At 39.6% G+C, this 15953-nt stretch overlaps 1 protein-coding gene across 2 annotated transcripts in view; it reads left to right on the plus strand.

The window, feature by feature from the left end:
* ema (C-type lectin domain containing ema) overlaps positions 1–15871 on the plus strand; it is a 17875-nt gene extending 2004 nt beyond the window's left edge. The window contains exons 2-12 of one of the 2 annotated variants that reach the window (XM_022837459.2): positions 5634–5896; positions 6347–6601; positions 6757–7765; positions 8155–8336; positions 9406–10081; positions 10422–10602; positions 10855–11111; positions 11477–11818; positions 12717–12854; positions 13624–13964; positions 14369–15871. In XM_022837459.2, coding sequence (XP_022693194.1) covers positions 5634–5896; positions 6347–6601; positions 6757–7765; positions 8155–8336; positions 9406–10081; positions 10422–10602; positions 10855–11111; positions 11477–11818; positions 12717–12854; positions 13624–13964; positions 14369–14505 — 3781 coding nt within the window. In that variant the 3' untranslated portion in view covers positions 14506–15871. The remainder of the gene's footprint in view (positions 1–5633; positions 5897–6346; positions 6602–6756; positions 7766–8154; positions 8337–9405; positions 10082–10421; positions 10603–10854; positions 11112–11476; positions 11819–12716; positions 12855–13623; positions 13965–14368) is intronic. The other variant, XM_022837460.2, reaches the window with a different exon arrangement.
* The last annotated feature ends 82 nt before the right edge of the window (positions 15872–15953 follow it).

Consider the following 15953-nt stretch of genomic DNA (forward strand, 5'->3'; position numbering starts at 1 on the left):
ATATATCTGTATCCGAGTGTACGTTAGTTTTTTTGGCTCAGACCTTGGCTGTTTAGTGTTCTGTCACCAGGAAAATAAACAGACCACAAAAAAGGTAGCGGTTATTACTGGCGTGATTGCAGTAATGAATTGATGTTTTCTTAATTTTGAAATGAAAAAATTTGACATCGTTATTTATACTGATAATAATATATCAGATATATCTATATTGACTGTGCGGATGTTCGTTTACGAGAAACATTCTTTTGAGAAAAACATCAGCCGGAGAATATTATTATAGGAGAATCTTGATTGTTTTATGATGACGGTATCAGTTTCATCAATGGCAGCTGTATAAGCGATGAAAAAATAATAGGTAATCATGTGTGGAAAGAGGACTGCAACAGCCTTTGGGGTCTGGCTTGAAGTTAGTGATAAAAGGAAACCCGGCCGATAACGTTTCATTTGTAGATCGAAAGCGTAAGCGATTTGTGTGCATGTATTATAAAGAAAGAAAAAAATAATAAAAAAAGAAAACTGTAAGCCAGATACTAATAAACAGCAGCTAGTAATTAAAGATGCGTTTAAAGATACTCAGGGATTATTATTACTTAATTTACTGCTTAATTTACTCAACATTTTGAGCCTAGAGCTCTGCGAGACATCGCTGGATTTGAACGCACTATTATCTTTTTAAGATTTTGTTGATAAGGTGTTTTCCTACTCGCTAAAAAGAGCTTTGATATCCACAGTTAATGCTGTGTAACTGTTGTAAACCTACATTTCTTTTTTGGTTAGATTAGAAATCAGCCTTTATAAATGAAAATAACCACAAACATTTCCGTTGCTAATAATGATTGGTAAAGTATATTGTATTCACCTTGATTAAGGTGTTTCGCTATATAAGCACTACGTTTTTCAAGCAAATCTCTCAAACTACTGTTGACGCTTTCCTATGCGGAACATATTGCCTCCTTGATTTTAAATTAATGACAGAGTTACTACACTCTGATAGAATAATCTCAATAAAGCAGCTGATTTCAGTTTTCTGTCCTATGAGAACTCTACATGAATCGCGGACTTCACCAGCACATAGCTACGCTTATATGATGTACGTCTTACATACCTGCTTAGTTATCGACTGCAGGCAAAAACGCTGACAAACCAGTATTTTTACTTCATTTTCACCAATGGTAATTGCTACGAATTTTCACTTTTTTAATTAAAGAAGTTCTCTATTACTTATTATCTACAACGTATAAAGCCTTTCTACCACTTACTGGTCAATACTGATAATAAGCTAAGCACCTGTAATAGCGACTGCCCCATTCAAGCTAACTAAATGTTTCTAATTCATAAACTTAATAAAAAAAGGTAATGTGATAGATGAGAGATATTAGTTTATGGCATTGGTGCGATGTGGTATGTTGATACCACATCAGGCACACAGAGTTGTTGCCAGCATCAGGCTCAATCATTTCAACGGAGCAACAAAAGGTTTTTATATCGTAAGTTTATATACAAGCCTCTTAAATAGCTTGGACTGCTAAGGAAGAGGTACGTCGATTATGCATAAGAAATATGCATAAAAGACTCGCATACCGAATAATTTGAGAGTAGGAAACTAAGCAATGACCACTGACGGCCTTATGCCATTCATGGTCGCTTTCTGCCCCAGTCAAGGCAATAGGTGGCAGCTTTGAAACCATATCTGAGAAGGCAATAAAAGCTGAAGCGGGAAATGTATGGGTGCAGATCCTTAAATAAACCAAGATTGACTAGCTGAAATGGGCTCATTCGTGTGTTGCGTCAGGGACGTACAATGGGAAAAATTTTCTTATTGTAAACGTTTTTTTTTAATACGAAGTTACTAGTAATAATTACATATTAATTTCATCGCTACATATGCTTATTCTAATGATGTATATTTACTTTTGAACACATTAAAAAACAAGCGCTGGCCTAAAGAGCTATTATTGATATCGCTGATCTGCAGCTCCCTCACTTATATTAGTATTATTATTTACGCATAAAACGCTCCTCTGGTGGCTTCCTACATATTCGTTTCATCCTACATTAGGGATCGGAAACAGGTAAAAAGGTAATCGTGGAAGTTTTTCTTTGGTCGGATTAACAGATCATTTCAAATTCATCTCCCCTTCATTCAAAAAAACCCTTATTTACCTTCATGTGCATAAATCAGTTGTAGTACACATTATTGGTGAAATTGCGCTATTTCTTCGTTTAAGATAGACTACATGAAAATAGCTGTAACTTTAATGTTTAATTACCACCGTCCACAGGCCATAAAAATGGTCAACCCAAGTCAATCGTTTTCAACTTCTATATTGATACATTACATACGTTTCCTTTAGTAATTCACTGGTAACTGCCCACACTGGGCATTCAATAGGTGGACGGTCTCGGATTACACTTATTCGTTTGCGAGGCCTCTTTTCATTTGTTTTGGATTTCTCGCGCTTTTTTATTGATTGCTGACATAATAATCTAATCGCACGTTAATGCAAAGAATATAAGAACTTTTTGTTTAGTGGTGAGCTTATAATGAGTGAGGTATCTGATTGCATGCAGAATTTACGGAGAAAACGAGACGGGGCGCCGGTCACCTTTAGCTTCTAGAGTTTCCGATTAAGCAAAGGTTAGTTAACACGAATAATGGTTCTTGCTGGCAGTATACCCAGATTTTTTGTTGAGGTATTTAGACTTTTTCTTTAAATTTTAACATTCTCGTAGAGTTGACGGTCCAAAACTGTGTTAACACTGCCCAAATAGATTTAGATCATGATTTTACCGCTCAAAGTATGACCTAAAAAGGTCGTGGAAGCTTTCCTTCTCTAATATTGCAGAATGCGATACCTGAGTTGTTTTCGTAATGAGTTCATTGAGCAATGAGTGCCTATACATATAGCCTCAGAAAAGTTAGCGCTCAAGTATGGCGGGATAAAAATCGGATTCTCACTTTCTCTCTCTCTCTCTCTCTCTCTGTCTGGCTGTTATCCATTAAATAGAACGAACAGCAACGTTTACAGCTTTTAATAAATTTTTCTCCTGCGATAAAACTTGACATCTTCCTGCATCCTAAAGAATGAAAAATAATTGTAAATAAAAATAATTTTATCATTATTCCCAGTCATGCCATCCAACTTGATCACTAATATAATCGGAATCCTCAGTTAGTTTCTCCTTTATCCGAAGTCTATTACCATCGTTTTTCTAATCTGAATGTCTTTATTGGTACTGTGTTTTGTTATCTAGTTTTTAAGAATTAAGCTGCATATTAGTATATGACGAAGTAGTCGAGAACTCCTGTTGAAGTCCCACCAATGTCGACCTTACAGTGAAAAATCGTTGTTTTCGTTATCTTCTATGGCGCCTTTATGGTTAGGTTTAAGTAGCTTTCCTTTCATTAAATCAGCGTGAGATTCATAGACTACTACTATTGACAGTAAAAAAAGGACCTCCTTAATTTTAAGCCCTTGTCATACTTCCTGATGTTCACTTCGTAAAGATCCTACCTGAGTAATATAATCTGCTTAGCTTTTTAGGATGTGCTTACTTAAACAGAAGATAGTAATGCTTGCAAATACAGGTGATACATCTTTGGTTGGCAGTTTCCACCTTTACACACAAAGAATTAGTGCGAGTATAAATGGACTACGATTGTTGGTTTTCATCGCAAGTGGGAAAGCAAGAACTCGTTGCGTAACTAAGTCTCGTTGCACTCTTGTCCAGAAAGATTTTTGCTCTCATAGTATGACTTTATTTTATTACTCGTGAATCCAAAGGTCGACATTTATTAAATTTTAATATTTTAGTCTAGTGATCCATAAATGATCACGTTCCCTTGTTCTTTATTATATTCATCCATATGACTTAGAATTTATGTTATGATGGCTAAAACGTGGTGAGTCAGGTAACAGCACCTTTCCATACGTAGTAATAAGCTTTGAACAATTGTTTCTCACCTTCATTTATGTCTGTTTTTGTATTTTTGGTTTGAGAAAATAGCACCTCTAGAGACTATCGTTTTTTACAGCATATAGACGATTTGACTAGAAAATGTCGCTATAACACAGCAATGAGCATAGTTAAGGGACAGTTAAAGGCAGGGATTGTTTTCGCTACAGAAACGATGCCAGGACAAGAAGTTTGTTCAAGTTGTAGGAACGTCGTAGATTATGTTCCATCAGAACAAGCATGCACCGGTGACCGCCTAATCACCTATCAGAAGTTGTCAGTTTAGAAGCATGATATTTTGATTTCTCGGACTTTAATCGGACCATCCGATTAAAGTCCGAGAAACATATATTCTTTTACAAGTTTTACTGGCGATTGATGTGCACTTCGATGTATCAATGACTAGAAAGCTATAACGTTATCTTTAGTACAAGCCTTAAAGCCAATTACCAAATAGTAAAATGATAAGTATTTGTCTCTCTAATCGTTGGCACAATAATCTTACGAAACTGACGGTGGGCCCAGACCAGCCGGCTACAACAAGCTTGGGACATAGCAGAGACAAGCAAAAAAATAGGAAGTAGCCCTACCTGTCGGACAGGGAACAGGAGGTTATTTTCGCTAGGGTTCGTTCTACGTCCATATGTCGACGCTCGCAGAGAGCAACGCTGAGCTGAAATCAATTACTGCCGACAACTCGCTAGTCGATAGCAGTAGTTTGACAAGATCGGCAACTGGAGTGCATGACAGAAAAATATTTTGTATTGGCAATTGCATTTTTCTAGTATTCACAGGCTTACAATTGTTTTTTCCTAACCAGCAAGACAGTGGAAATCCACAGTCTTACACTTTGAAGAGTGGTGTGCGATTCACCACTGGGTGCGTATGATATATTATTTGTTTCACTCACTTTTATTATTTACCTGAATTCGCCATACTTCATAGAGACAACGTGAACAAAGATCAGTAAAGGATGGTCGGCCTATGACGCTTGTATATCTGCGCAAATAGTGCCACGCAGCAAAAAAAATTATGAGGGTCCGGATATGTCTAAATCCACATCAAAGTTTCCGTGAGAAAGGCTCTAAATTCAAAATTTCACAGCTAGTATAGCATTAAAAAAATGTATTCAGTGTAACTTAATCAAGCAAGATAAGCAGCGCTTGATATAATCTTATTTCCTATCTACCTACCCATACTTATTTAGGCTAGGCAATAATGCATGCGTCACTTCTATACATATTCATTAATGCTGTGCGGATCTTTCTCAAGAATGGCACTATGAAAGTTTTATTATATCATAATACGCATAATATGAGTCTACATTCTAGGTTAGCGAGTTAACAAGACTCGGCACTACTAAGCTCTTTTTAGTAAGCATAATAAGGCAAAAAGCAAAAACTCTATGAAAAATAAATGATTCCTTAGATAAAACGACAGAGCCAGTATTAGGTGTATAGAAATCAATGGGTGAAGGAGCTCGTACGAACGAGCACGAATTTATACGGGATAGCCTAACAATTGTACTTCTCTTAAATAATATTTCTTAAGGGTGAATCCGAGGGCGTTCTGCCGAGCCATGATGTTAAGTTGTACAATATTTCTATTCGACTAACGCATAACGACTTTTTGCCCTGTGCCATCCTTTTTGCCATTTCTTCTTCATCGAATTTCAGGTACCTGTATGCGGTGCTGTGCAAAAACCAGGTGGTCACAGAGCAGAATAAAGATCTTCTGGTAGAGACTCTAAGAAGCATTTCTGAAATCCTGATATGGGGCGATCAGAATGATGGATCGGTGTTTGATTTTTTCCTTGAGAAAAACATGCTTTCATATTTTGTTAAAATTATGCGCCATAAACAGGGCCGATTCGTGTGCACGCAGCTGCTGCAGACGCTGAACATTCTCTTCGAGAATATACGACAGGACACCTCTCTCTGTGCGTATTGTCGATAATGTAATCTATAGATCGGGGGGTTTGTGTGCCATATTTTGAGCACGGTTAAGGCCAAAGTAAATTACCATATTAGAGTTTTATAAGCTGTGTCATAATGAATAGCTCGTTTCGTTATAGATAACTGATACAGAAAGATTGAATTAAATATAGATCGACGTAGCTGTTCTTCTGTCCTTCTAGTGCTAACGACGCAAGTCTTGCGTGCCTTTAAGTATTTATATATTCTTACATGATTTATATAAAGCAAGTTTTCCGTTTTGAAAATTATTTAAAAATGCTTAATGAGAACATAAAATTAAAATGCTTAACAAATGCTTCATTTTAGTCGACTAGTCAAGTTTAAGATGAAATCTTGTCCAACTGTACTTGGGCCGAATTTAGTATTTCGTTTACTAACCGGATTGTTTTTTCCCTTCTCGATTTCCCTCACAGATTACTTGTTGTCAAACAATCATGTTAATTCCATTATCGTCCACAAATTTGATTTCACGGATGAGGAGGTTATGGCGTACTATATTTCGTTTATTAAGACGTTGTCGCTTAAGTTGACATCACATACGATACACTTTTTCTACAACGAGCACACCAATGACTTCCCGCTATACACGGAGGCGATTAAGTTCTTCAAGCATCCGGAATCAATGGTGCGGATCGCTGTTCGAACGCTTACGCTAAATGTCTTCAAAGGTGAGTAGTAATACTAGCGTCGAAAACTTCGTTTGCTACTAATATATTAGAGAGCCCCCTTCAGAGAGGAAGATTTATTACAAAACAAAAGACACATCGTCAGTCTCTGATGTTTTAATCGTTTCTTTGCCATCTACCATTATTTTCGTTTACAGTACAAGACGAGGCCATGCAGCGATTCATTCGCGATAAGACAGCGGCTCCGTACTTCTCTAATCTCGTTTGGTTTATCGGCAAGAACGTCCTCGAGTTGGACACATGCGTCGCCGCTGCTGCTACAGACCACAAAGCACAAGGGCGACTCGCTGATTTAGTTGCTGAACACCTCGATCAGCTCCACTATCTCAACGATATCCTTTGCCTAAACATCGCCCCGCTGAACGAAGTCCTCACTGATCACCTACTCAACAGATTATTTCTTCCATTGTATATTTACTCGTTGACTGGTACAAAAACATCGCCGGCAAGTCGAACGTCACCTCATGTTTCACCAATCTTAGCCCTATTCCTTCTCAATCAAGTATTCTTAATCATATCTCACAGGCCCCTCGTCCGCCAGCTGGCGGATGTTCTATTTAACGGTACAATGGAGATATTCAATAAGGACAACACTCAGAGCTCAAACGGTGATAGTACAGGAGACGGTATCGCAACCACTGGTACCGGCAGTTTGGCACTGGAAAATTACAGCGGTCGCTTCAGGCCAGAATTTATACCGCCGGAGGAGCCACTTGAGTTGAGTTTGCAGTCAACATCGAGTGGGACTCCATCACTGTCTGGATCAGGCTCCGAGGCTGAGGAGACTGATGCTGCTGTAACTGATGTAGGCACTAAAAAGTCTTCAAAAGATTCACTGACATCAGCTGGCGGTGGAGCGGCTGTGGACTTCAATGAGGTTCAACCGAGTAATCAAATTGTCGTCGATGTCGGCCGCGAAAATGCGCGGTTCACCCCAACTTCAAAGTTGAAAAATGACGCAAACGGTAGCGACGTAGTAGAGGTTGAAGAGGGTGAAGAAGCTGTTGCAATGCATACGGGAAGCAATATCACAGATGAAGAGAAGATCCGACAGCAAGGCTTGCCTTTATCAGTTGACGAGCCGCAGACCGGAATAGCTCGAGAAGTAGTTGCAAATAATTCTAGTCTAAATAGTCAGCATTTTAGGTGAGTTATTTTATACATATCTCAAAGATCAGGTGTTCATGCACATATGATACGGACAAAACATAAGATTCGGATATATTTCGGAAAAGTAGTTATATCACTAAAAAAGTGACATAACTTGATAAACAGCAAAGATGTTTTTTTTTTAATTTACCCATCACAGAAATACATGCCTTTATATCCTGGATAATAATCTTATAGCAGAATAATAGAGAAAAGAGCGCGTTATTCTGTATAAACTCTCAAGTAGATAATCTGAGAACTGTTCCTTTTGGATGCGAACCGCATATTATATTCACCGGTACTTCATGACTGTTATTAGCGTTGTTGTCTTATTGTTACTGTTACTGTTAGCGTTTGTTACTGTTTTTCCCCAATTATGTGTGCAGTTTATCTGATGGCGTAAGTTCTGGTGCGGCCGATGACGAAGCGGAAGAATCTGACAATGCAATCCTTGATCTCCATCGGCGACCATTCCTTAGCGCAATTTTTGACGCCCTCAACGTGGAAAATAGCGACCATGGCGCATTGTTTGCATTGAGTTTGCTATATGCGCTGGGTCACAACTCCGGTGAGTGGTTACCACTGATTAAAGAATATACCACAGTGAATAGGAAAAAAAAAGGATGTATTACAGTCATGAGTCATTCATCGAATCCGTACATTATCAAGATCCCATAGATGTACTTACTTATTATTTACGCGATTTGCTTATGTGAATATGTTAACAAAACATACTTCACTCTTTAGAAAGAAAATTAACAAAGCAACCCAGGCATCAAAATATTGAGAAAAACTTGCTTTTTGTGTTGCCTAATCAGTACACAAGTGATCGACTCCGAACAATGTCTATAGAATACTCGCGTGTTTCCCGCTTGGATTTTTTATTGTTATTCGACACATCTATAATTTTACGGTGATGGAAATTGTGCATTTCTGCTGAATCGCTGTGATGCTCAAGTAAACTTTAATAGATAAATCAAAATTATCAAGCAAATGTGAATCGAATTCGGCAGTGCTCATTGGGTAACACCTTTACCGACGTTCTATGTTTGCTAATTATAATAATGTACTATTTTAAATGTCAGCTGATTATAATTTCCTGCTCACTGCTGTTGCACCCTTTCTCTTTTGCACGCTGTCTCAGACGGTAAGCCTGGAAGGAACCACACTGTGACCGGTTGTCACTATCAAATAAATCCATTTTGATGCTTGTCTAGATGATATACCATTGTTATTGTAATTATAATTTGCCTTGCTGGAACCCAAACCGTAAAATTTTTATGTCACAATAATAATGGTATTTTGGTCAGGTTAAATTAATTGTGTATGTGTACACTGTGTCATACTGTCGTACGATTTGCATTATGTTTATCTAACATTTCCTCATATTGCTAATATTTTAATCCATCATGACTGTTCTGTATTTTATGCTATTGTACTACTGGATCTCAACGTAGTCCATGTTCTTTTACTCCGGTTTATACATCGATGGATATACCCGTCGACGTTTCTATCTACAACGCTCTTAATGTTTTGTGCTCCTACGTAATAACGTTTCACCTATTTCGTTGATCTTTTTCACTCGCCAATCGCTCGCCTTGCTTCGAATCGACTCAACCGAATCTATGATCACACAGGAATTAACCAGGAATTACTAGACACGATTCTGTTGCCAGCAGAGCGCTGCGCAGTAAAGGACGGCTATAATGGCGCACTGATGACCCGGCTGATGCGGATTATTCGCCATGCGTGCGTCTATGGGACCCGAGTCCGACTAGCTACCCTTGAAATGGCCATTCTTCTCATTAAGCAGTTGGCCGTCATCCCGGCCGATGCTCAACGGACCCCCAGTCCTATGCGGCCGCAATCACCCCAGGAGTCAGCGACCTCTAGATCCTCGCCAGGATCCGAGGCGCTGCCAGATAATGTCTCAAGAACTTTATTACCAGCTTTAGTAAGCGGTAATTATAATCATTGTAGCAATAATAGCGAGCAACAACGTCAGCAGTCTCAACAGCAACAATCTACTAGTTGTCTTCGCGAAGCGCATCTATATTTAGTTAAGCGCGCCCGGGACGAGAGCGCTCTCTTGTTGAAAGGATTCCTCAAGAGCGATGAGATCTTCCTGGACATGTTCGAAGAGGAGTACGAACAAGGACTGAAGGCGCTCAATGTTGAGTATCTCATGATGGATGGTAACTTACTACTACCGCCCATCGGGACACCAATGAGTGGGCTCGATTTTCATAAGCGTCTGCCGTGCGGCGAGGTCGAACGAGCTATCCGGGCGATAAGAGCTTTCTTCTTAATTAGGTAAGAACGACTGCAGATAAAACGGACGGTTTGATTGTTGGTAAGCGGTTTTCGGAAGGCTGACTTTTGCCTATAAGTTTCGTTAAGAGCTGTATAGTCCACAAAGCTATAAAATCAGGCTCGATTTACAAGCAGGGTTTACCGAAAAACGTTTCGGTACGTTAAATTAAATGAAACTACCGCCGAAACAGCTAAAACATTGGCTTCGTGAAGGTTTGTGAATTTAATAGGTACGGACGACTGAGTACTGAGTATGTACTGTGTCTTATATTGTAGGATGATAATTCTGTGAGAAAATCCCGTGGTTAATAACAGTGACTATTTATTTTTGTGCTTGTAGGCATTTGTGCTTAGTTCTTCGTGGCGAAGCTGAAACTGAACTTCCGCTTACGAAGGAGTCCGACTTGGTTCGCGTTGGCCAGGTGTTGGACCTAACTAATAACGATTTAGTTGCTTGTACTGTCTACACCATTAAGGATAATTCCAAACTCAAGCGGTTTATGGTTATCGATAGCGCACAGGTATGTACTATAATGCGCCAACTATTAAAAAGACATCCTAACTACCTGCCTTACACCGTGTTTACATTCTTAAAATAACCTAATTATAATATAGGTATAGATAATTCATTTGCCATTAAACCGTTTTAGTCCTGGAAGCTTTTTTGCGCTATTGTCATATGTAGTATGAAGCTTGGGGTTCTACATGTTGATGTTTATAAACACGAGTTTCACCTTAATTTTGTCACCCTGTATGTACACTGTTCCATGAAGGTCATCCTTGTGAAGCCAGAAGCAACTCGTTTAGGATTCGGCGTGGTACGTCTTGCTGGCCTGCTGCAAGACATTGAGGTCACAGGCGATCAGCATGATAGCCGTGCCCTTCACATTACTATTCACAGAGCAAGCTGTGAAGCTGGTGGACGACAGGGTGGGGCAGGCAGTGGGACAGCCTCACGGGCTGCGGCTCACGGTCCACCCAAGAGGCCACCACTGCTTGCGGCCAAGTTCATATTCGACGATCATATACGGTATGCCTACAAGGATACAAATGCTTCTTCAATGGTATCTTCCACCGGTTTTTAGGATCTTTTAGTGATGTATTTATCATATGGCTTTGGCTCGCATTCGCTCTAGAACGAAGCGTTCATACATTACGTGTGTACGTAACGGATCAAATACAGAGCACCGAAACCATGAAAGAATAGGAAATATTACAAAGTCAATATGGAGGTTTGTCATCGTCGTATCGAAGGTCACACCATTTGATGATTAAACCCCCACACACTTATTTAAGGGTGTTTATTTATTATCGTCAAAAAGATAAATGAACATTTTAATATCCAGTTTACGTTTTCTTGTGCAACAATCACTGTCAACGGCTATCTCAATACAGGTGCATGGCAGCCAAGCAAAAGTTGACCAAAGGCCGCCTTCGGGCGAGGCAGAAGAAGATGCAGCAAATTGCCAAACTTCTTGATATGAACATCTCTTCCGCCTCGCCCACTCCCGGCCTACCTGTACCGCTGCTCGGGGCACCGGGTTCCATGACGGAGGTGCCGGGTGGCCACCGTCTTCTCAGCCGTTCAGGATCAGGTTCAACGTCAAGTGATTCTAGTCATTTGCCAAGGGGAGACGGAGGTCCGGCTGGTGGCACAGGTGTTACAGGACGCTCGTCTACGCATCGTTCGCGTCTCGCAACGGAATACGCCTTTTACGAGGCGCAGCCGGTCTTCGGGTACGGCAAACTGCATGAGCAACAGCAGCGTTACAACCACCACCAACAAGACTGTTCATTAAGGGGGTTTTTATCTGGAAGACGGCCAAGAACGTTAAGCCCAAATGAATCAATTAATAAAATCACCTAGCTGGATGAAGACGAAAAAGACAATTTTTATTTATTATTCACTTTATCTATTTATTATAAAACCACATCATAAAAATAATAGTTTGTTGCTAATGATGATGATCGCACCAGATGAGAGTGTCATATATTTTATGTTATTCCTGTTCCATTCTTTAGCTCTCTATAAAGTCGCGTTTGTTAAATTACCGAAACTGTGTGTGTTTTTAATCGTTTGCTCTATTTGCTTCCTGAAACATATGTCCCTTATGTAAGAGTGTGTATGACTTCTTAATATTTTTAGATCTTTTACTAGTCCCAGTTTTACCAGTTAAAACCTGAATGATGCACATTAAAAGTGTACACGCAAATGTACATCTTAGTAGGTTTTAGCTGCAGCATGAACAATGTCGCTTTAAAGAACTGTTATGTAAAATTAGATTGACTCTTTCACCCAGGAACGTACATTCGATTCCGGCGTAATTGCGTGATAGCTCGACAGTGTCCAATCCATACGCCGACAATTTTGTCGTTATTAACACTACCTTGTTTTTATTTCTTCTGGGCGATGTCTGATTTCTACTCCTTTTTGTTTTCTCTACTCCTTCTTACTTTCTTTTTGACCTCCTTGGTTCTTCTAGGTTCTTACGCCGTCCACAAGTGCACCTACACGCTGTTCTGAACGCTCGTATAACACGACAATTTGAAATGATGAGACATGCTATATACAGAACATCTAGTGTTCGTATAAATTTCGTCCTACTAGGAATACTGTTATGTCTTTTTGTTACAGCAGTGGCAGCCGAATGGGGGAGTCAACGGTTAGACCAAAGATCCCTGGTTCGGCAGTTCCAGCGTTCGTTAGTTCGTCGCGGACCTCGGGCGATCGACGGCGCGTTACAAGTCTGCCTGTAGATATCAAAGATTCGAGGTGTGTGCCACGAAAGAAAAAGGCTTCTTGCTTTTGATTCAGTCTTTGTCCATCAACAATTTATTGGTGCAGTATATGATTTGTATTACTGAAATCAACTTAACCTTTCCGTGAACGATTTGCACATTGGGTATCACACGACTGGAGAATTTGGCGCTTTTTCTCTTTTTGGCTTCAGTGGAACTACTGTTCGTCTAACTTAGTATCTTTTTTCAAGTAGGTGCCATGCGCCTGTTTTGTATAAGCATATATAAAAGATTTCCATTCCTAATGTAATTACAAAAGAAAATTGTAATAAACTGTTTACCAAAGGGTCACTCTTGTTTGGGGATAGCAGTAAATAATGTGTATGTTTTTGATTATTTGCTGGGTTTATTAGAACTTGAAGCTCACGTTCATGACATGCTAAATATATTTACATGTGTTTCAATGTTTTAATTAGCCCACCTTCTTACCCGTATTCCCATACATAAGTATATTCTTCTCTAATGGAAACCCAGATGCCTGTCCAAGGCTCTGAGGACGTTTACGACGAACGAGAGTAGTGCGCATAGAGCATGGCATTATATACGTCTAAACATAAAGACTAATATTATTTACCAGATTTGGTTGTATAACATGCTTCCTTGGGGATGTTGCCTCTTAAATTTATATTTATCACATCAGCAGATTACCTCACTATTAAATCTATCATGGGAAGCTTTCCCATACGTAAGTTAAAGTTCAATGTGTATTATATACCTATGTTCGTTATTACGTTGTAATACAGACGCAAGCAACGTTCCATGTCGCGTTCGCGGGAGTCGTCACCGCGCACGTTCCCCGCCGATGAGGAGATTCCCCTTGAGGATTTGTCAGGTCACTCGTCACCCCGGTTCTCGCGCGGAGGTTCTCCACTCTGCTCGCCAACCAGACAGCTACAGCAGCAACTGAATCACCAGAGATCAAGTAGCTTCAGCAATACGAACAGCAGCGGCTGTGGCCCGTACGTTAACGGTGTCCACAGCAATCACTGTGATAATACCAGTAGTTTTAGTCATAGCACTAACTTAGTAAATGGCGCGAATACTGGAACAATCTCCGACAAGTTTATTCAAGAACAACAGCACGGTATGTTAGTCATGAATTCATTGTTGCATAGAATGTACCGAGTAAAAGCACGCTATATAGAATAGAATAAACAACTTGCGCACGTCATTGGATATAAAGATCGCAAGCGAGGTATTGTCCTGCGGCTTGTAAGATGGGATAGTTACTTCTTTTTTTTTTCAAGTTTCTTGGGGGTACTCACTATTTATTTTAATGGTGTTTTAAGCCCGTTTACGAGAGCTAATGTTGTTTGCTTATTTTCTAAATGAATACGCCACTGAAAAGCACACACTACGTACCAGAACAGTCACGGGCTACTATAAGGTGCGTTCGAAGCGACGCAGCTTTTGAAATTCCGTATAACTCCATGCCGATTTTGAGACAGTATAGTCTAATTGGTTTTTCAATGGCTAATTGTATATCAGGTCCCCCTAGTGGCTATGCTCAGTCACCGTCTGGAGCGCGAAATCTCTGCGAAACCTCCCTCGATCAGCTGATGGGCCCGTCACGTCAGTCAAATCCTACAGCAACCCCTACTAGAGGACAGGTCTACGATATATGAATGAACATCGAACGAAGCCACTGGCACACAAAAAGGTCTGAAGGACGTAAAGGCCAAGACTATTTTTAACCTGAATGTGTGCGGCAACGTACTATGATGTGCAAGCTTGCTGTAGCCGTGCGGAAAGCATCGTTGCATTGGTTTTTTTCGACCGAGTAACAAGTGAGGACTGAAAGATTATGATCTATCTAGTCAAATCGATAGAGTTCAGCTGTTGCTCACCTTTTACATAGAGAACTGAAGACAATGAGAAAAAGTGGGAAATTAGTATTCGATCATTTTGTGAACGAATTGAGAAAAATGACATGCTTGTTCCTTCGCACGTCCTGGAAGACGTGTAAATAACGCTGGATTAGTAAATGATCAGTAATATATATTGGTAAGAAAAACGAGAGCTTTGCTCCTACAAATAATTGCTTCCTACAAAGCTGCGATGAGATAAATGCTGAATTATAGAAGTTACGAACACCATCGTAGTGGGAAATCGTTTCCCACAATGGTAGCCATCGAAATACAAATAAAAATGTTTTTCATCGCTCGACACAAATCGAATATTTACAGGTAATTATAAACCTGTATGGATACGACATGTTAGGTGCCTATTTACGTTTAGCGAAACGTTGTAACTGTCTTTTGTTAGGGTGCGCCGTGCCGGCCGGAAGGAAGACAGCTGGAGATGATGCTATTAAATGAAGGAAAATCAAAGCATATGTCGAAGAAATGTTTTCTACCAAAAAGACACATTATTGCGATACATTCTGTTGTCTGTTCGACGGGGTCAGCTCAAATACATAACACAACCTGTGCACCTATTTATACTGTTGTAATTATCAACGAGTCCAGAAATAATAATCATTAATCAACAAAAATAATTATTATAGATATGAAAGGGAGGAAACGTTACGCCACATGTGTGATAGGCAATTTACAAGACGTTCTACCAAAGCGACAGAGACTGTCCGAGGTTGGTAAAACAAAGAAGCCCTGTGGTGTCTAAAATTCCAAGGCTGACGAAGTATAGCCTAAAACTATCTTAGTTAGAAATAAGATTGTTGTATTTAATTATTGAAAAGAAAAGTCTATAGAAATAGAAGACACTAGACTTAAATGGCCGTATGTTAATTACATAGTAGCCTAACATGCTCTGGCTGCAGCTCGAAGAAAATGTGCCGGAGAAGATGCAACTGCGTAATTTTAAGTGAAGTGAGTGATGGAACGTGTCTGTGAATGTTCGACTTAGTGCATAGGTGTAATTAACAAGAAACTATAATGGAATTTAGTCGGGGGAAAGCACTCCATGACACAGCTGGGCGAAACAAACGAGACGGCTAAATAAAGTAAAAAGTTGAAGATTGATAATACGTCATTTCAAGAGTTGTATTTGTTTTAGATGTGCTATTTAGCTAGAAAACAAGCATGCATTACATACATAGGGAATTCTGTTGTTA

The sequence above is a fragment of the Varroa jacobsoni genome, unplaced genomic scaffold (genome assembly GCF_002532875.2).
Source record: "Varroa jacobsoni isolate VJ856 unplaced genomic scaffold, vjacob_1.0 scaffold_710, whole genome shotgun sequence".
NCBI lineage: Eukaryota > Metazoa > Arthropoda > Arachnida > Mesostigmata > Varroidae > Varroa > Varroa jacobsoni.